This window comes from Dendrobium catenatum, unplaced genomic scaffold (genome assembly GCF_001605985.2).
Source record: "Dendrobium catenatum unplaced genomic scaffold, ASM160598v2 fragScaff_scaffold_1105, whole genome shotgun sequence".
Lineage (NCBI taxonomy): Eukaryota > Viridiplantae > Streptophyta > Magnoliopsida > Asparagales > Orchidaceae > Dendrobium > Dendrobium catenatum.
The window spans coordinates 1,651,877-1,674,678 of NW_021319567.1; the positions used below are offsets into that span (position 1 = coordinate 1,651,877).

Sequence of the window (22,802 nt, forward strand, 5' to 3'; positions counted from 1 at the left end):
AATGTCCGGTTGGAAGCAAAATCCTGCCAAAAAACTCGGTATTTGCTTGGTACAACTAGGTATTATTTGATATTAACGAGGAATACCGCTCTTTGAAGACCAATACCGAGTTATACCGAGCTGTACCGAGAAATACCGAGTTGTAACGAGTTTCTCTAGGAAAAACTCGGTACAACTTTTGTATAACTCGGTATTTCTTAGTTTAGCTTGGTATAACTCGATATTTGGTCTTCAAATGATGGTATTCCTCGTTATTGTTTGGTATTGCTCGGTATTTGCTCGGTATAACTCGTTTTTTGGCGGGATTTGGCCTCCGACCGGACGTTCCTCTGCGTCCGGTCGGAGGACGTAATAATTGTTCATAATCTTGATAGAGCCATAATAGTCAACATAAGACTTCGTTTGGGACAATTTTTTTGCTGCTTTCAAAAATAACTTTCTAATAAAAAATTTATATTTAAAAAGTTACTTTAGAACATAACAAAAAAGCTGTCCCAAATGAACCCTAAGAGGCTCTTTACTTGCATTAAAATCTATTACATTTAACCATCAGAAGACTATATTCCCTAAATATATCTTGAGATATGTACTTTCGCTATTTGAACCATTGATAATAAATTATGTCATCACAACCACATCTACCAATTGCCAGTACTATTAGCAATTTTGAAAATTCGGTGAACCAAATAGATTTAGTGTTTAGAGTTTGATTTTTCCACTTTATCAGAATTTGTTTGTAGAGTGTATTGGGCTTTGATACGTGAGAATTAAGCAGGAAAAGTCATAGCCTATGGAGTTTAAACTATACTAAGAACTTTCAATTCTTTCTTTTTACCATCTACATAACACAAAAAAAACTGTAGCTGTAGAGGCAAGAGCAGAGAGTATGCAGAGAAAGAACAATGCTTTTCAGTCTGAAACAATCTGAATCCTCTCACAATATCAACATTGCAAAACTTAGGGAATGATAAGAACATTTGATTTATGAAGAGGATTAGATCTGTTTGAGACTAAGGTTTCGTTTGGGATGATTTTTTTACTATTTCTTGAGTAGCTTTGTAGTATAAAACTTAAATTTTTTGTACTAGAAAATTGCTTCAAGAAGCAGTAAAAAAGCCATTCCAAACAAAATCTAAGGCTTCTTTTAAATGACTTTTTATTGTTTCATAAAACAGTTTTCTAGTAAAAAAATTTTTTTTTTACTAAAAAACTGATTTAAAAAACAGTAAAAATGAAGCCTAAGAAACATAATTCTATGAGGGAAAAAAACCATGCCTGAGATGTAAGTAAGAGGCTAAGCGAGATATCTGTACAGCTTGCGATCTGCTGGGTCTCTTTCCAAGAACTCCCGGTCAATGAGAGATTCAATACGTTTCTTAATGACAACAGGGTTCGGCAAGAACCGAGACTGCAACTGTTTTGTCACCTCTGCAACTACATTGTTGTGATCTAGAACTCGCGTGGATTTCATAATCCTCACAATGGATGATTCAATCTGAGGCTTCCTGTCCTCCTCCACTCTTTGCCGTGTCTCCTGCTTCTCTGACTCTGATTCTTTCCTGGCCGCCACAGTACCAATCCTCACTTTGAAGAACTTGCTGGAGAACTTGTCGTTTACCATGAAGGCGTCTTCCTCGGCAATATCTTTGCTCATGGGATTCTTGTTGAGTACATTCTTACCTCTGACACAAGCTAAAGACTGAAGACAGCGTTTCAGATCGGATGTTGGGATCTCAGTGGCCTGCTCAATTTCTTTGCAAGTTAATTGATCTGAAGCATTGAATAGCATCAAAATGCACATCTGATAGGTGGAGACATTAAGCTCGTGCTTCTGATTCTTTTCGAAGTTTGCTTTCAGGTCAGCGGTGCCAAAGTTCGTTTGCCAGGTTAGCCTCCTGCCTGTGCGAGTGCCCAAGTAATAATTTCGGAAGCTGTCGCACATGCCAAGTATCTCAAATGGAAGCTTGCATGGCGCAATAGGCTGGATAGGCCAACACCCAGCTGTGAGAACTTGGACAGAGAGGTTATTTGTAGCATCAGATGACACTTGGCTAGCATAAAAACCCTGCATTGTGTCTTCGGAGGTCTTCATATCAGTAATCATGGCTTCCAATTTGGAAGTAAATTGATAACCACACTCAGTCTTGAACTTAACTATCAGACTTCTTTCAGCATCATCAGAGACAGTTTTACTTTTACCAGAAAGCAGGCGCTTTGCGAAATGCTGCCTGTAGTATTTTTCAAAGACATCATTTTCTTGAAGAAATCTGAATTGCATCATTACTTGGTCAAGTGTAATCTCCATATCCTCTTCACTGGCACCTATAAGACCTTTCCGGAGCTTATCATCAACATATAGGGAAATGAATTCTGCAGATCTGTTGTTCAGATTTATGAAATACTCGAAAGAGGAATTCAAAGCATTTCGCAAAGTCTTATCATTGTTAAACACGGAGCTGATGATCTTGTCATGTTTGTCTTTGACATTGAGAAGACACTGGACAAAGTTGACGGGGTCCCTCAGCTTCTCTGGATCAGTTACTATCTGCTTTCCAATTTGCTGGAGGTGTGCGTTCAGCACATCACTAATGGTTGAGATGCCTTCAGGAACTAGTCTGAACAAGCCGTACATTCTGCTCATATCGTCGTACCTGTCACCCATAATCATATTCAGAAGACCAGAGCTCTCCATGTGAACCAGCCTCTGCATAGAACTTGCAATCATCTCATTCCCAACCACATACATTATTTTTGGTTCTGTCTTCTCATCCAGATAATGAGAAACCCTCTCTATTTCTTCATGGAGCCGTTTCTCAACTTTCTTAAGATATTCCCCACAATGACAGCATTCAATGAGCTGCTGGGATTCACAACTGTAGAAGCTAGCCGAAGCCTCTAAGAAAGGCTTCTCAAAATCCTCTTGATACACGGAAGAACCAAGATCTATTAACATCTTCGTCATATTCCTCATCAAATTGCGGTTTATAACTTGGCCAGTCCGCTCTTTTTGAATGAGATCGAGAAGGATGGTGACCAACCTTTTATGAATCTTATAAGAATGGAGAACGATGTCGTTCCACAAAATCAAACCAACATCATGAACTGATGTCTTTCGAGCATTGGGGATGAAGGTTCTATCCATGTACATGAATATGTCTCGGATGATCTGTAATGACTTGTTATGGTTATCCCATTTTCTGTTCAGCTCTACGAGAAAGAGATCATTTTGAGCCACCTTAAAAGATCTTAACATTTCCTTTACATTCCATATCAGGGTTGCCACAAGCCCATTGTACAGTTTTTCACCATATTTTTGCAGCACCATGTTGTAAACACTCCTAAATTTAAAAGAACTTCAAATTTGTACTCTAGATGTCTCCATATATATATATATATATATATATATAATGGAGTGATGTGACAGGAACGCCCATAGCTAGAGAGTTCAGAATGCGGCGTATTATTCTGTGCGGATACTGGACGGAGAGAACCGTCTGGTTTTCTCTCTGTCTAAAGTAAAAGTACAATCAAAGTGTAATTACTGTAGCATATGTGTTTTGACTGCGCTTTTACAGTAGACAGAGGGAAAACCGGACGGTTCTCTCCATCTGATGCCCACACAAAATAAAAAATCTAAGAATGCATACTAGAAAATAAGTTCGAAAAAATATGGATGCAAGAGTGCCAAGTTTTAGAGCTATGTCTTGAGGATGAAGAGAATAACTAAATGAGTTCAAAGATTGAAAATTGCTAAAAAGTTGGATCAATTTTAGCTTGGGACCCATCGGTTCTAAGTCGGGCTTTGATGGGACAGTTTTCTTATTTTTTTTCTAAAGCTGTTTTTTAGTAAAAAAAATCTAGAATTAAAAAATTGTGCACTAGAAAGCTAACTGAAACGAAGCATAAAGAACCTAACTTGGATTGTACTTGAATTGAGCCGAGACTAATTCAAATCGAGTCAACTCAAGATCTTATCGAAATGTATATGCATGTATAAATGAATGCCTATATTTACATTTGAATTTATGAATATATGCATATATGCATTGTTATTTATAAATCTACAAATTTATGAGCATGGATATATGTTGGATTAAGGATTTGTCTTGAACATAAAAAACTGATCAAGATTTTTGCTAAAATTCAAGACAAGCATAAATCAAAAGTTAACATGCCATGTTTAGGTTCAATCAGATCAAGTCAACCTATAACCAAATTTGTCTCAATTCAAGATCATATCGAGTGACTATGAGCTGATCTTTAGCTGAGATTGGATCGACTCGAGATCAGATGGATAGTTAATAGACTTCTCCATATTTACACTTGTAGTGCACCATTTCCTTCTTTATCTGCTCAAACTCAATACGTTCATCCTTCACAATGATATTGGAGTCATTTTATTCAGTGTTATTTAGAAATGTAATGTTAGTGAGATGCCAATTTTGATCATAACAATGATTAGCTTAACTATTATCAAATCAATCTATATAATCCAACATTAATCTGATTGATAAGAATAATTTAAAATCATAAAATCTAAAGTTTCTAAACAAGTTAATTCATTATTTGATTAATTACTGAGTAATTAAACTAATTTACACTCCCAATCAACTATAATTAGTCATTAATCTTAAAGAGTGTAATTAAACTAATACTACTACAACAATAACATCAAGCCTTTATCCCACTACGTGGGGTCGGCTACATGAATCCTTTTTTGTTATTCTAATTAAACCATTGCTAATTATAATAATTTATTATCCTAAAAGTAACAAGTATATTTTGAGCTTAATTAACCCTTGATTCAACCATTTGGTTAGGATTCCTAAATATCTTAATCTATAAAGAATCCCTGATTAATAAGAACCGTAGATTTTAATTAAGTAATCAATGTATGCTAAGTAGACTAATCTGCAATCATTAGTAATAAATTCCTGAGGACAAACTAATACTCAATTAGCATGATTACTTTAGTTATTACGATAAATTCAACTTAATTAATTAACCTAGTCGAACTATAAATCAACAAGATATGATTAATTGCACATATATGAGTTATCTGAGATCTAACTAATTGTACTATTGTTTATTATTCTCATCATTACTTTATGGCAACTTTATAATAATAGTTCTTGGTACATCACCAAAAATCGCCATGATCAGGCACGAGAATCTTGAGGCAAATCTCAATTGGAAAGTTTCAAAATTAAATTCGGGATCATCCGAAGTCCAATCTCAGCAAATTTATACTCAAATTGAATGTCTCGACAAGACAACCCCGACATCAAAATCGGTCAAATTAAAGTCAAAGTGGGCTCTAATCAAGAGCTTAAGACATATTTGAAAGCTTTAAAATATTAGTTGGATGAATAAATGATATTTAAATATAACATACTACCAATAGTCAAATCGAGCAGCTCCACGATATGAATCTATAATGAATGGTATGTGATAAGAGCAACTCCAACCGAAAAACTCATTTTCCACTTAAATGCAATAAAACTTCAAAATACCGTAATTCATCTCCAATTGAGTTGCATTTTTTTTATTTCCCCTGCATCTTGCGGAGGTAATCATCTCTTTCCTCTTTCACTCGTTTTTCTCATATTTCGCGCTCTTATTCAGCAAATTTCTCAACTCAATTTTTTGGTGTAGATAGCACTGTTTACCTATCGAATTTGGAGTTCAAATGCAATGAATGGTGGACGACATAGAGTGGTATGCAGCTCGGTTGGTTGGAGATGGTTAAGGAATCAATATAACGGTAGTGGTAGGCATACCTGTAAAGCTCCTCGAAGCTAAGGCCGCTGGCGTTGCAGTTGTAAATCTCGTAAATAGCACGCTCAAGAACTTTACATGTCTTCTCCCCGTGCTTGAGATCGATCTCCACACGTTGCTTCAAGGCCGCAATCCTGAAATTTTTCTTATATGGAGAGCTCATTCTCCTGTTTTGGGTCGATTGGCCGCTAACAACTATTACGGTGAAGGAAATGTGAGAAGCATATTATAATATAGCCTATTTCGGCCTCCAGTGAACAAATCAAATTCAAATCCAAGCGACAAAGAGCGGGAATACTTTCCAAAAGGCTCAGAGGTAATGGAAATGTTGGTCGGATCTTGCCGGAAAGAATGGCTTCCGAGTTCCGACTCGAAAATGGAGTTCATTGAAGAGATTCCGAACTAACATTTACAAAAGAAAAGAGAAAAACGATTACAAACTTATTACTAGTTACCAAAATGCAATTCTGCTCTCTTTCCCGTCCTCTACAGTCTTAAGTCCCCGAGCTCTCACCGCCGGCGATCCTCTTCTTCGGTTCCCGCCGGCGACCTGCGTCGCTTCAGCTTCGTTGTAATCACTTCCGTCTTTCGCGCTCTTTTTTACTAAAACAATAATATTGGCTTAATTTAAGCATATTATGATTTATAATTCATTGGCATTTTTATTGTTGTTATTATATAAATAGTAAACGGTTTTATGAGAAAAAATATAAATATTTATATTACAAAATTTAATGAATTCAATGGAGTAGAAATAAATTCAATTCATTAAAAATAATTATTATAATAGGCATAATTAATTAATGTATGAATTATATTTAATTGCTAAATAAATTAAATAGAAAATTTTGGGCTTGAATAAATTTATTAAAAATATGGGAGATGAGCTACATAAAATAAGAAAATTTAAGCAAATGATCAAACTAATAAGTAATTTACACATAATTATTGAATTACCAATAAATCAAATAAATAGAAAGTTGAACAGATAATTACAAAATATTTTATATATTGAATGGTAGATCAATAGGAGATGATAGTCGGGCGACAATTATCGAGCAATATTGATCAGGACAGCCTAGTCAAGCTATGATAATGATGATTGTGCAATTATGATATGGTAATAAAAATCAAGAGACGTTGATCAAGAAGTTTGGCGACAATATTTGGATGATGGCAGTCATGCAACGAATGATAGATGACAACAAATGGGCGATGACAATCGAGCAAAAGTGATCTAAGTCGGGGGGACAACGATTGTTAGCGATAAGCATTGGTGTTGAACATTGGGTGGAGCTATGATATTTTTCATATCTCCAAGCTCTTTGTAATTTTTGCTCCATGTGTAAGCTCCCTTTCAAATAGAGAATGAGTTATATTTATAATTTTTTTAGATAGCATTTTAGTAATTTTAGTCAAAATCTCAAAACAATCCATAAGATGACCCGTATTAATTCATTTGATCAGTGGCTAGAGCCATAAATTTTATTCAGGGGAACCTAAATTAAAATAGTTATGTTTATCATCTCGTATGAAAGGTTAGAATACATTAAAATAGTTCTATTTGCCGTCCATTATCAGAGTCAAGAGGAGCTAAAAAGTCATAGATGGTCGTTAAAGCTTGTAATCTCTTTTAATTGATGATGTTTATGATCATCAAACCTTGATGTCTTTAGGTCAAACTCGAGCCATTTGGCAAAAAGGGGCCCATGTTGACACAACTTAGAGAAATATTATGCAAGTTTAGCAAAATTCTAAATTATTGCTAGTATGTTTTTCTTATAATGTGATCATTTTGAATTACAAATGCATGAATAATTCATTAAAATGTTCATTTGTCAAATTTTTTGAATATTTTTCATAAAAAATACCAAATATATATTATATGAATCATGTTATGCTCACTTTTATTATGGATAATAACATCCTAGAGCGATTAAAATCTAAGAATACTTTTAATCAACCTAATGAAGTAGGATTGACTATCATGTAACCTAAGATTAGCTAAATTATACTATAGTCAAGGTCCACTAAGAGAACAATAAGTCAATTATTTTAGCTTAGGTTAAACCCAAGATCCACTTGGGGTTAAGACAATTAGGCAATGATTGATCATTAAAAATCTAAAATGGCTGATACCGAGCTATACTATGATAATGGGCTTAGTGAGTAGGCCAATGGATCAAATTAGTAAAAGCCTTAATCTGATGGAGTTAACCACACCTTGTTCGAGGTGGGGGTGGCTTAAGCCATCAAAACACTTAGGAGTGACTAAACACCTAAGGCTTCATTTGTGATGATTTTCTTACTGTTTCTTAAAGCAGCTTTTTAGTACAAAATTTTAATTTTTTACTGAAAAAAATAACTAAGAAAAATATATCAAACATAGCCTAAGAACAACATGAAAAACTTTGAAACAATTTAAGTAACTTTAATAATTTGTAAAGCAAAAATACCCAAAACTTGAATAGATAACATTCCATCTCCTCCTCTTTAGTCAATAGATAAACATGGCAATCAAAATCTGTGTTGAACATCTCAAAATAATAAATCTAAACATGGCTTTCCTCTATAGAACTCCTACCAGCAGTTATCATTCCCAAGGCATTAAACCATAGAACTGAAGGCACTGGTTTTTAGCAGTTTTGTTTGCAGAGGCTGTAAATGATTTTTGCTCAATGATCTGATGAATGGAAAGCTGTTTATTCAAACAGCAATAAACGCTCTAATAATAACATCATTGGGCTCTCATCGCTTGACCCACTGGAAGCTCTTTCGTGCTTTTGCCTTACCAGGCTTTTTCCTTTCGACAGCACGAGGATCTCTTGTTAAGAAGCCAGCTGACATCAATCATACAATTATGTGAGCTTTAGAGGAGAAAAAAAATCAAGTTCAGGTCAATAATGGCCAAGTAGAGATGAATTGCAATTAGCAAGCGAAGATAAGGATGAAATTTAGGACACTCAAAACCTTTATGAATCTGCAGTTGTTGATTTGTAACAATTTCATTTCCATTCCATGAAGGATCATTTGGGCTTGCTTTTGGTTTATTGAAGTTAGAAAAAAAGAAGTTTATTCAATTCTTCATGAAATTGGATGTAGTTAAATATCAACATTGATTTCAAACTCCACAAGTCTTCTAACATTCAAAAATGATGATTTCATCTTTAAAAAAATCAAAAAATAAGCAAACCCTCAGTCTAAACACTTGATAGGAGATTGAAGTCACAAGGAATCAGTAATAATGCTAGTGGGCAAAAGATGGAAAGCACTGTAAGGTTCTTATGAAACATTTACCTGCTTTAAGGTATGGCCTAAGCCCTGGTTCCCAGCTTTGCAAGGCCCTGCTAATTCCAAGACGAACAGCTCCCACTTGACCTGCAATTTTAAGCTTGATCAAGCTTTAAGCTTTGCTGCGACACTACATAGGAAAATTAAGGTTTCATTTGGGAAGGCTTTCTTGCTGTTTCTTAAAGCAGCTTTATAGTATAAAAATTTTAATATTTTATTAAAAAACTGCTTTAAGAAACAGTAAGAAAGCCATCCCAAACAAAATCTAAGTTTGAGGAAAAAAAAAACAATTATTTGTTACACTTAATAAAGATTTTTACTTCCTACTTGATCATATTGCATAAAATTCGCTGACCCAAATTAAAAAGGACACTTCATATGTAGTGAAGCACAGATTTAGTTCAATATAAAAATGCTTATATTTTTTTAAAACTTAAAAATATAGTTGAGGGGAGAATAAAGTTATATTACTTTCGTCTATAGCATCAATGTTGTGCCAAATAAATGTTGTTATATATACAGTCGGGCAATATATTTATCAGCAAAACAAAAGAAGAGATTCTAGTTGATAAGGCTCACCTGAGACGCCTCCTCCTTTCACAGTACAAGTGACATCCCACAGGCCCAATGAATTTGTCACAGTAAATGGTCGAAGAAGATCAGCGCGATGATCAAGAATGGGAAAATATGCGTCAAACTGCTTATCATTCACTAAAAATTTGCCATCACCTGGTTGAACCCAAACACGAGCTACACTACATTTCCTTCGTCCAGTTCCATAAGCCCTTCCTTTCTCATCAACTTTTCTTACGCGTGCTTTTGTGATTTCTTCTTGTTTCTTACGCTCAACCTCAGCTCTTGAAGAAGTAGCATTCAACTTTGCTATGGCCTTGTCTTCTATTTCGCTAAGGGGAGGCAGACCCTTAATGCCTCTAACATCCCTTAAAAGAATTAAACTATCAATCATATCCTCTGTTATTCCAGATGCTGCAATCAAATCTCCGAATGCACGATTTGGACCTGGAGTGTGACAAAAAGCGACCGTAAATGCATATTGAAGAAAATACCTTCTTGGTTTATGCGGAGTTCCTCCAGGAGAAGGAAAGGAACAGGGAAACAATAAAGAAGCAAGAAAGTATTATTAACTTGTCTATCAAATGAGTACAAAGGTAGTCTATAAATAGACTAGAGTCTGTTCACCTATAATGCTAAGTACATCATATTTACAATAGTGCCATGTAACCGAAATATATAATATACTTTTATATTTTGTTCTCTAACACATATAATAACAAAGTACTGCATCAAATCCCTGTGCATCATTTGGAAGATTTAGCACACATAGAGAAGAATTTCGTGAAAACAACATTACAAACAAAGGCTTTGTTTGGGACCTTACTGTTTCTTAAAATTTTTATACTAGAATGCTGCTTTAAGAAGTGGTAAGAAAGTTGTCCCAAACGAAGCCAAAATTGAAATACCAATCCAATGTTCTCAGAAGCATTTTTGTGTGATCTCCTAAAACTCAGAGAAAGTGCTTTGTATGTGAAATTTACAAAACTTATCAAATGAACTACCAAAGCCTTGGTCAACAGCATGTTTACATGATTGAATGCCAAAAATCTTAAAGCTTTGATGAAACATACCAAGGCATGTCATGGATCAACTATTCCAGTGTCCAACGACTACAGCACAAAGTGACAATCATCAGCAGTGCTGTTAAGCAAAGTACTCGGTTGTTTCTATCACTTAATGCGGAAGGGGCAGTGGCATGGTCTTTGGAAATGTATCACAGCATTTCATTTAAAAGATCACAAGGAGCTTCTCTTATCTTATATTAAGTAATTTAAGTCACATAAAAGTTCCCTTTGGCTTCCCTCCGCATCAGGTATGTTCTCTATTAGTTCCTTCTACTCCTTTCTTATTGATGCCGTATTCATACAAAAAATTGATCTTTAATTTGCAAATCAATTGAACCTCTAAAATCTAAAATTTTAGTTCGGTTCCTCTTCAGGAGGATAATCCGTAGCTAGGTTTTGCTCCTACACAAAGGAATTGACACTTCTCTCTACGATGCTTGTACTCTTAATCGTGAGGATGATTTTCATATCTTCTTTGGTTGTCCCTCATCTCTAATATATGGAAGAGGCTCTATAATATTTTTGGCATTTCATCTCTTGTCAACCTGGAATTTGCTCTTCCTCTTGGTGAAAAGAATATATCAAGAAAGGAATCAGAGATCTGTAGGATGTTTTCTTCTATTCTACAATGAAAGAAATGCTAGATGCTTTTTCTAACAAAAGAACAAATGAGAGGGTTCTATGGATTAGCATACCCTATACTTTATTCCATATTCTTAAGAAAATGAAGAAAAAAAATTATGTTTATACAAAATTGTGGTTTGGTCTGTGTGCAGGACCAATTTTGGATCTTAAAAGCACATATATGCTTAGGATCACCTTATTTAATTTTCAAGTAACATTAAAAAGTCGTCAATAAAGCGGGCTGCAATCCACCCCCAACCAAGCTAACAAGAGGCACACGCTGTTATCTTGCTAGTCACTTAATTAAGTTATTTTAAAATCTTGATACGCCTAAAGAGATACTTTGTTTTTTCAAGGTATGATTTTACAAGCCGTACATTTCTTATTAAAAAAAAAAGTGAAATATGATGCAAAGTTTTAGGGATGTTGTTTTTAAAAGCAAACGCAATGATGCACATACTTAAAAGAAAGGTACTATGCAGAGTTTCAAGGACTCTTTAAAAAGGAAAGTAAATTGAACCAAATTTGGAAGTATACTGCAGATTTATTCAATAAATAAATTAAATTAGCTTTAAAAAAGATGCATACAAGTAGATCTAATTCTCAAACTAGAAGTTATGGGAGATATTGATGAAGTTTGGTTTATTAAAATTTTAGTGATACTAATATTTATCAAAATCAATTTGAATTCATGTCGGTAGATCTATTATGGAAGCAATATATTTGTTGAGAGGTTTGATGGAGACGTATAGAGAGAGTACATATGATATTTATTGATTTAGAAAAAGAATATGATAGAGTTTCAAGATAAGTGCTATGGAGAATTCTAGAAAAGAAAAGAGTAAAAAATGCCTATATTTAAATCATTAAGGATATATATATACATGAGCTATTGTGTTCGGATACAAGATGGTTTGAACAAGTATTTTCCTATTTTAGATGGATTACATCAACTTTAAGACCATATCTTTTTGCTTTAATCATGGATGTTCTTACTAAAGTCTAAACATTTGTTAAGAGGATGCTGGTGTATGCTCGTTGCTGATGATATTCTTCTTGTTGATATGACAAGAGGAGTTTATGAAAAACTTCATTTATGAAGGTCAACCTTAGAGTCTAAAGGTCTTCATTTGAGTAGATCTAAAAATGAATATATAGTGTAATTTTAATAAAGATAGATCTAGTAGTGGTCTTGTGACATTGAGTGATTAATTCATTCAAAAGAGTGCATGCTTTAGATATCTTGGGTCTATTGTTCAAAACGAAGGTGAAATAGATGGGGATAATATTAGTAGAATTTTAAGTTGGATGGTTGAAGTAGAGGAATGCATCAGGTCGCTTGTTCATAGAAAATAAGCCCTCAACCTTAAGGAGAAATTTTATAAGATGGTGGTGAGACCTGCAATGTTTTATGGCACATAATGTTGGCCATTAAAAGAAAAGCACAAAATTAAGTTAAGTGTTGCAGAGATGAGGATGCTCAAGTAGAAGAGTGAATTTACACTTAAAGACGCAATGTGAAACAAGTACATACGTGAAAAGGTTGGAGTAGCTCTAGTGGCTGATAAGATTAGAGAGATTCCTCTAAGATGGTTTGGTCACATAAAACATCAACCTTCTGATGACCTAGTTAGGAGAGTAGATGTATTAGATCTGATCTATATCAAGAAAGATAGAGATAGACCTAAAAAGACTTAGAAAATATTAAAAATGATATATTTTTTAGATTTAAATGAGAATTTGACTCTTAATAGGACAAAATGGAGAAAAATAATTCATGTAGCAGACCCCACATAGGGGGTTAAAAGCTTGTTGCTGTTATTGTTGTTGCTAAAATATTAGAAGGATGACAAATAATAGAAGTATTTATCATTAATATTAAATGCAAAGGAATATGTCTTTTTGCCAACTTCAAGAACAAAGAAGTTTGAAATCATTATAATAATAGGGAATCAAATTTGTAAATCACACAAAGTAGTTATGGAAGAGGGTATTTGAACATAGGTAGTGTGGAACTTCTAATTCTCTAGTAATCTCTTTGTGTGACTTGCGATTAGTTACTATAGCTAGATATCGTGTTTTGAAAACTTCCTTATGACTCTTTCATTGTAAAATGTCCTTCGGGTTGAGGCTTTTTGTAATGGTTATCGCTATGGAATTTTAGTGACACTTACCCTAAATCCTATTTTGCCAAAGTAGAAATAAACTAGAATTCTCGTTTACATGTTTTAGACATCACATTTATTATCAGAAACCCCCACTCTTAATTACAAATAAAAAAAGTTCAAAGGAAGCTATCTTCTTGTATGCCATGAGACCCAATTCTTCTATTTGGTGATCCTTTATTTATTTATTTTTTTGCTCTTATTCTCTAATTTCTAGTAATTTATTTGATTAAGTGATTGAGTTTGCTTGAATTTTATACAATTTATTTATTGGGGCATCATTTTCAATTGAATATGTGATTCTTATCAGATCTTAAATTTCTATGCAATATTTATAATAAATAACTATTAAATTACCAGTAGGGTAAATTTTGTAGTTCTAATTTCATTAAAAGCAACAAAAAATTAGCTAAATTAAGGATCTATGTTTGCAAATTTGAACATATTTGAATGATTTTGTGTATCGCATTCTACATCTGGATTATGAAACTTCTTGACCATAGGATGTCATCTATCATGTTTGGTATTAAACATAAGTTTGCATCAACATATTACCTAAAGGGATATAATAATTGAGTCAATCAATAATATAATGACATGATACAACTTAAATGAAATCAAGTATGTCATGTTTCAAAGGAATTACACCATGATTATCATGAAAATCATGATTATATTTCATATTTGATGCAAAGTACTATCTTAGCAAATATTCAAATGGGATATGTAACTTTAAAGCTTTTTTTAATATTAAAATAGGTTTGATTACAAAATATTTGAAATTTTTAAACAATATTGACAAGAGTATAGGACATGCTCAATATTTTTGGCAAAGTGATGCAGCCAAATCTATTGAACTAATATGAAACATAAACTTGAAAAAAACAATATTTGACATTTCATGAATACAAAAGTTTAATGCATTACCAGTTTAAGAATTCTAACCAAGTTTAGTTTAAAGATCTTGCATAATTGTATTTTTGATGACTACCTCAATCATGTTATTATTATTTATTTTATTAAAGATTTTAGACCAAAAGTTAATTATTAACTAATCTAATATACTCCAGAAGACATTTAATGGAATCTGAGACAAAACTTTATAGGTTGATGAGACATATTACAATTATTCTATTATTACTATTGCACCTGAAAAAAATCATCAACACCTCCTTAAAATCCCATCACACACACATCAACACAAGAATTATATATGATTGAATTTGATTCTACTAAAGAAACCATAGTTCATTAAAATTATTTTGATAAAGAATTACATGATGAAGAAGATTCATATTTATAAAATGAAGATGCCTCTAATGTTGAATGTGAACCTACATTAGAACATGGTCATGAACTTAAGCCTGCAGATAAATACATTCGGAATTCGAATGTGAAATTGAAATTAAGCATGAGATCATAACTAAAACTATACTTGTAATAAAACTGAATCTATTTATGAATGTGAAGGTCGGGGAATCAATTGCTTAAGCATCTACCAAATTTATTGCTAAGTCCATAAATCAAATTGATATAGACTTTATTTTTTATTCTTGACAGTTGACATTAATATACTTCAAACGAGCATTCTTTTTTTTGCAACTTTCTATACGTAACATTGGAATGCATATGATAGCTTACTTAACCCAATTTAATAAAAAGGGATCATTGAAATGCATGATGATCAACATTTCGGCCAACATTTATAGCAGATCACCGTCTTGTCATCAAAGAGAATTTTAGGCAGAAGGCCAGATGTGGCACTATGAAGCTTAATTAAGTGTTCTATTACCATTTAGAGTAGCAAGCAGCTCCTGCTCTCTTTGATGCAACTTCTCCTGCTCTTCATTCCTCTCCTTCTCGAACTCATCAATCCCTTCCCCCTCAAGCCCTTCTATCGCCCCCACATCCTCCCCAATACCGAAAACATCACCCTTTTCATCATCATCACCCATGGTCCATTGCTTGTAGCCCTCGGCAGTCTCCCACAGAACATCTCCGCCTCCATCTTTCGACGCGATCCCCCGATCAACGCCCTCAAATACATCACTCTCCAAATCACCGGAAGAGTTTTCATCCCAAGGACTTCCTCGTTTGATAACGGTTCCGCCGGTCTTGGTCTCTACCTCGCCCGATCCGAACGCATCCTCGGCGCCCTCCCCGATTCCAGAGAGGCCCCCTTCCTCCAGCTCAAAGATGGAATCCGGCTCCTCAGATTCTGCCGTAAGCTTCCAGGTGTCGTCGCCATTACCGCCGCCCGCTCCTCGATTACTCGAGAAAGACCTGCGATGATCAAAAAGGGTCCAAATATTTGAAGCGCGAGCCTGAGGAGGAGAGTGAGGTAGAGAAGCGGACGAGAAGTGGCAGATAGGACGAGTTGAAGAGAATGGCTGGTTTGCGAAAGCTAAGGTTTTTGATAGGAAGCGGAGGCGGAGTGGACGACAGAGGCGAGCGAGCATTTTGCGGAGACAGACCGCTAAGAAGGCAGTAGGGTTTTAGCTCGTGGCGTTAAATCAATCGGTTTAACGGGCTGGATTAAGGTCGGACCAGACCCAACAAGAAGAAAATATATATATATATTTATGAATTTTAAGAAAGATAAAATTAAAGAAATTTAAATTATTAAAAATAAAAATTAGATTTGGTTTATCCATTATGATCATAAGAAATATAAGAACAAGACTTTAACGTTGCAGCAGTGCTATTTTTTTTTTTTTTGCTCCTTTGCGCTTACAAGCATAACATTACGACACTTATGTATAGAATTTTCATATTTTTAAATTAATTTATTTTATAAAATTTTGGGTTATTACATTCAGTCCATCTTAAGAAAAATATTATCCTCAACATTTTCACTAATACTTCAGAAAAATCAAAGCAAAACAAAAAAAAAAACCATTTCGTTAAAATTAAATCAAGAGAATAATCAAATCAAAAATCAAATCGGTACCATCATTAGCAAATTAAATAAATTACTGATCATTGATTCATCAATCGTCTAAATCACATCATTCAAAAAATCATAAATTCAATAAGACAACTCAGTCACACATTTATGCGTGTTATTCAATTATATGTCATTCCATATGCTATGAAATGGTATTATTATGCACAAAGTATCAATCAAGTAAAATATAATATTTTCCTTTGGTTAGAAAATTCAACCAATATATCTCTCAAAGAAATCCCTATTCTCTTATTGTATTAGATTGTAGACTTGTGATCATATTAGTGTTGCATGACGAAATGAGTAGGCTCTCTCTAACTCTCGCACACCTCTCTCATCTATCATGATTCTAGAAGCTTTAGTCATATTCATCGATCCTTCACTATACATCCTGGAACCGGCCATCCTTTGACTAGAGGCCTGTATAGATTGTTATGTTCTCAATACAAATCATTCTCCTTGCGTAACGCCCCAAGTTCTAAATTGAAATGATTGTCTAATTTACCTTTTATCGATAAATTATCAATATAAATTAATATATTTAACAAAAGTAATAAAATATCATACTCATTAAAATATTTCACTATATTCATTTACCAAAATATATTTACAATAGCTAGGAGTTCACTAACAATCAATGATTTATCAATATCTCCGGTCAACAAAAGAATAAAATAAAAGAGAAAACTTGAATATCTTAATCTGCCTCACTCTAAAGTGTTCTGGATCTTTTATTGACTTGAAATCAATAAGATCATATAATGAACTTATAAGCTCAACTGAAACCCAAACTCACTAAAACATTCAATACAAGATTTACAATATATATACTCATCTCAATTAATAGAATCAATAATATTCAATAACATCAATGATTAGTCATCAATGATATATTCAACATGATCAATAACAAAAAGTTGAAATCATTATGCTTAAATTCATAAATCAACAATGGATGCGAGAATGTAAATATATAAATAATCAATAAATCAGGATTGTAGATCATGAACAGACAAATATCAATATCATCGGTCTTCTCCATCTTATTAATTATAAATAATTTAGTATATGATATTAATATATGTAAACATTCATATTCTATATTTGCGTATACATTACTTATCTATCTATCAATGTTATTATGTATGTATACATTAATATATGATTCAATAAGCATAGCATCCCGCTTTAATATGGTGTTTTCATTCTTTCATATGTATTCATCAATATCATTATCATTATATCATTATATGCGACTTTCAATAAATTATTAAGAGTTGTCACACTCTACCTGTCGGTGTGATAAGTCATCAATTATAGGTTAAATCACAAATCATCTTTAAAAAAAACATGTCGGTCTACCCTCATATACATGATATTATATTTTAACAACTAACACATATTAATTATAGTATTGACATCCAACCTTCTTTGTTTACATTCAAATGTCACATTTATCATATATCGATTATATCAATGTCTAAATGCAATATAAAATGCTTAAATCTATAAAATAAAAAATACGTATATTAATTTTATAAATTTAAAAATCATAATTTTTATTTTAACTGGTGAAATTTAATAAAATAACAGTCAAAATGTTCATAAAGTCCATATTTATCATATACAAAAAAATTATACATTAGAAGTGCGATAAATCAGAATAAAAGATAATTTAGGAGAGATTAAATTTGTTAAACTCAAAATAATTAAAAATCATATTGAAATTTTGATTGTAGGTTGTATGTTGGATGATTGATTGAACATGGAATTGATTATATGTTTTGATTGGTTAAGTAATGGATGATTGATAGTTGAATGAGTGTCAACAAACAGATTGACGATCATGAGTTTGGACAGGGCCTGATGACCTCATACAAAAAATGAGGTCAACAGTTATGTTATGAATGTTATATCATGTTTGTGTTCAACATATTTTATGTGCCTTTTATCATTCTTATGAAAGCACATGTTTGTAGTATTTGTTTATGTGTTTATTTACATATTACAAATTCTATTCATGCTTAAATTATTATTATCCTTCAATTATTTTTATATTCTAATTATTTAATTAACCCTTATACTAACTATAATAAAAATGATATAAAATTGGGATAATAATAAAACTCTATATCATAATTTGAATGAATTTTGTTTATATTTCATAAGTTGAAAAAATTAATACTTAACTTATTCAATCATTTAAGTTATTATCCTAATTTAAATTTATAAGTTATGCCTTTATAAAAGTAACTTTCAAAATGAAAAGATAAATAATTAATATTAAAAATAAGATATAAATAGATTAAAATTTAAAATCATAGCTAACTTGAAAATAGATTTAGTAATCTTATCAAGTCCTTATATTAAAATTATTAAGATTGAATGAAGGTTTAAAGCATAAGTTGATATTCAAAATCATTAATTATGTACTTCACAAAAAAATAATAAAGAACTATAAAATAGTTCTCGAAAGAAAAGAAAATAAAAAAGATGAGTACATCTAAAAATTGATATTAGTAAAAGCTTAATATTATAAATACATTTTTATACATAAACTAAAAAGGATAAGATGGGAAAGCTAATAGAAGATATGGTAAACTAATGAAAGTACAATTTTAACTACAATCATATATAATCATTAAACTCAATTATTCACTTCAATAATTAAAATTAATTATTAAATCTATAACTTTTAACTTTAAATTAGGTTGTAACTTGAATAATTGATTAGTTTAACTATTACTATTTTTTAAACTAGAAGTGCATCATTATTCATTTTTACTAACTCTAGATAATGGTGTATTATCATATATTTAAAATTTTATGTTGTCATTTTTTTTTTTATTTTGGTTAATCACTTTATTAGAATTACAAAAAAAAATTTATTTGCTTCAGGACAAGCAAGGGTTTAAGCTAGGAAGAATTTGATGAGTATGAATAATGTTACATTTTATATATTAAATTTTCAATGAAATCATTTTATTTTAGTTCTATTTATGTAGAAAAATATATGAAATATGCAAAATTTTCAAGTATGATACAGCGTCATGGCGTCAGACACTACACCACCGGTGCTGTCATTGACATCGTCGGAGCACCCAATATAGACATGGCAGGGTCTAGTCTCTGTTTAACAGCACTGCAACGTCAGAGGAGTCAGCATTGCAAAGCCCAAGCTCTATTTGCACAGCACTGCAATGCCAATTTCCAACACCACCAAGTCAAGGGGAGTGCCACATTGATTTCTATTTGAGTTAAAAAGTTAAATTCTTTTTAAAAAATTTTGGAAGAATTTAATTTTTATAATTTTAGTTTTAAAATCTAACATGTCATTATGGATGATATATCACATCGGGAGGTGAATATGTCATTCCCTAATGGGTTTAGTAACAAAGCTAAAAGCTTATCATGATTATCATAGTCAAATTCAAGGAAAACCCATGTATGACCCCAGAGGGTCAAAATGATGTTTGCTCGAGTATTTGAATATAATAATTTGGGTAATTGACCATTAATTTTGTAATTGATGTCATGATAATATAACGATATATTTTCCCGAGGAAAGAAGATATCATTTATTATCAATCATTTGAATATGATGACAATTATCATTGACTTTAATTTTTCCAAAGATAACTAATTGAATTTTGAAAACTTGATTTTAAAAGTTAATCCAAGTTTTAAATCTAATACGAGCGCAAGCTCTTGTAGTTAATTATATCGTATGAAATCAAAGTTTTTTTAAGAATTTCTCAAGGATTGATATCAAAGAATTAAAGATGAAATTTTAATTGGGAATATATCAAAATTAAACACTTATTTCTAGAGGTCAAAGGAGGAGAGGTTGATGGTATTTTGGAATTCTGAAACAATTCCAAAATTCTCTAGTATATCCTATATGTTGGGCTTTAAATTTTGATTTGAAAAGAAATTTTGGTTTAAGTTGATGATTTATTAGAAAGTTGAGATTATATTATTAGATATTAGAGACTTATGATTTTGAGTCTGGCCCGAATCCTAAGTCTAACTTGAGCACTAAATGACAGTAATCCGAACATAGCAAATGTAGTGCAAAACTTGAACTTACTCTAGCTTGGAATGGAGAGCCAGCTAACCACCTAAGCGCTTAAAATCAATGAGTCTAATATCTTATGCAAGAGTAGTAGGAATATTGTTTAATTAAGTTTGAGAAATTATGACCGACATCTAGAGCAAATCCTTAGTTTTAGACTCATTTAATTAATTTATAATACAATGCAAGCAAATTGACTCGATAAATCTATAAAGTTGGTATGAAGTAGTTTTTTAAAAAAGCTTAGAAATAGGTTTTATCCTAGGGATTGCACAACTTTCCCTTGAGAGGATTGCACACTAATAGGTCAGGTGGCCTGCCAAAATTCACAAGTGGGGAGGTGACTAACAAGAAAGAGAAAATTTAAGATACATGTATGAAAAACACTCGACGTTCCCGAGCTTACTTTTTAAAATGTTAGAGTTTATATGTTAGCTTATAAATTTTTATTTCAATTAGAGTAAAAAAAGTTTATTCGTACTCTCACGAGCCTTTGATTGAATCTAAGCTAAATCAAAGATCGACATTCAAGAAATCAAGTTAGAAAAATATATCATTTTTATTGTGCAATTAATTTAAATAAATTAAATCACATCAATTAAATTAAATTCATAATTTATATGGCAAGTGCCATTTAATAGTGCAACCAAGTGTCTAAAAAATTTAAAAGTGATAAAGTGATCGGGTGCCACTGATAATAACTTATATTCTACTCCTAAGACTGACCCAAGTGACTTTGAGTGGGATATTTCTCTAAATCATTACTTCTTTCTCGTTCTACAAGATCCTTAGATTTGTTGGGTTTGAATATCCAAATGGAAAGAAACTCCCCCTTAAAGGGATCTTCTCTTTTCTCTTTGGATTCTCAAAGTATCCTAACATGAATCTCTAAATGAAGAAGAACTCTCCGCTAAAGGATGTTACCATTCTCTTTGAATTTTAGGCTGGATATCTAATATTCCACTCAAAACTCAACTTTCACATTACAACTCAATTATAATAAAATTAAATATATATGAAATTAAAAATCTTGACTCAAGTACAACCTGTAAGGTTATTTTAGACAATTATATTTAAAATCAACATCTCAAGTAGTTATATATGTTAAAATGCTCAAATTAAATTCACATTTAAACTTGATCATGCTCTTTTTTAATTTAAAGGGTGACTTAAAAATTATAACACTTGTAGAAAACTTGTTAGTTTTAAAGCTTTTATATTTGTCCTCTTTATTTTTATAGTCATATATGATCATAGTGTTTGATTAAAAAATATAATTTAAGTATATATAATTTTGAAAAATATTTAATTATCTTTGGGACTATTTATTTTTAAATTTCAAAATTGAACACGTCATTATGAACAATATATCGCCTCAGGAGGTGATCATATCGTTCTCTAATGGGTTCAAATTTCAGAATTCTAATTTTATCCGGATTATCGTAGTCAAACTCAAGGGGAAATATCATATGATCTCGAAAGACCAAAATGACGTTCAATCAAATTTTTAACTATAATAATTCGGATAAGAGATTGTTAATTTCATAATCAAAATAATGATAATAAATAATATATCTTTCCGAAGAAAAATGATATTACATATTATCGATTATTTGAATATGACGATAATGATCGTCATTTTTGTTTGAATTCCCAAAGATAATTAATTGGAAGTTTTGAAAATTTTGATTTTGAAAATTTTGATTTTAAAAATCAGGTCTGGGTTACTAAATCTCCTACGAGCGCAAGCCCTCGTAGTTAATTATATCGTAGAAAAATTAGAATTTTCCTACGAATACTCTCGATTAAAATAGCGGTAGAAAGTTCTATTTAGATTTTCAAAGCTGGATGTCAAAGGAAGTAAAGGTTGGAATTTTCAATTGGGATTGGGTCAAATTTGAACACTTATTTCTGGAGTCAGAGGAAGAGGGGTAGGAGGCGTTTTGGGATTCTGAATTACTTCAGAAACACCTCAGCCTATCCTAAGTGTTGGGCTTGAATTTGATTGACAGAGATTTTTAAGTTAAATGGTCAATTTTATTAGAAAATTAGGACTCAATTCCCGGAGGTTGAGGTCTTATAGCCTAGCCGCAGCTTGCCTCACGACCTAAGTCTAAATATGTGGCACTTAAAATGTTGACCCGAACCTAGCTAGTGCAATGCAAATTTGGATTTACCCCCTGGATTGGGGAGCCAGCTAAACCACCTAAATGATTTAAAAAAAAATGTATCCGTCTTTTATGTTGAGTGGTAGGGACATTATTTAGAAAGTTTAAGGAATG

At 32.2% G+C, this 22,802-nt stretch overlaps 2 protein-coding genes across 2 annotated transcripts; both read right to left on the reverse strand.

Moving 5' to 3' along the window:
• Positions 1-1,294: 1,294 nt before the first annotated feature.
• Positions 1,295-5,941, reverse strand: LOC110095636 (cullin-3A-like). The gene is made up of 2 exons (XM_020821255.1): positions 5,781-5,941; positions 1,295-3,338 (listed from the first exon to the last, which is right to left on the reverse strand). Exons 1-2 carry the CDS (start codon positions 5,939-5,941, stop codon positions 1,295-1,297), a joined length of 2,205 nt encoding a protein of 734 aa, XP_020676914.1.
• Positions 5,942-8,205: 2,264 nt separating this feature from the next.
• Positions 8,206-16,010, reverse strand: LOC110095635 (30S ribosomal protein S9, mitochondrial). The gene is made up of 4 exons (XM_020821253.2): positions 15,291-16,010; positions 9,649-10,089; positions 9,076-9,156; positions 8,206-8,618 (listed from the first exon to the last, which is right to left on the reverse strand). Exons 1-4 carry the CDS (start codon positions 15,955-15,957, stop codon positions 8,527-8,529), a joined length of 1,281 nt encoding a protein of 426 aa, XP_020676912.1. The 5' UTR covers positions 15,958-16,010; the 3' UTR covers positions 8,206-8,526.
• Positions 16,011-22,802: the final 6,792 nt, after the last annotated feature.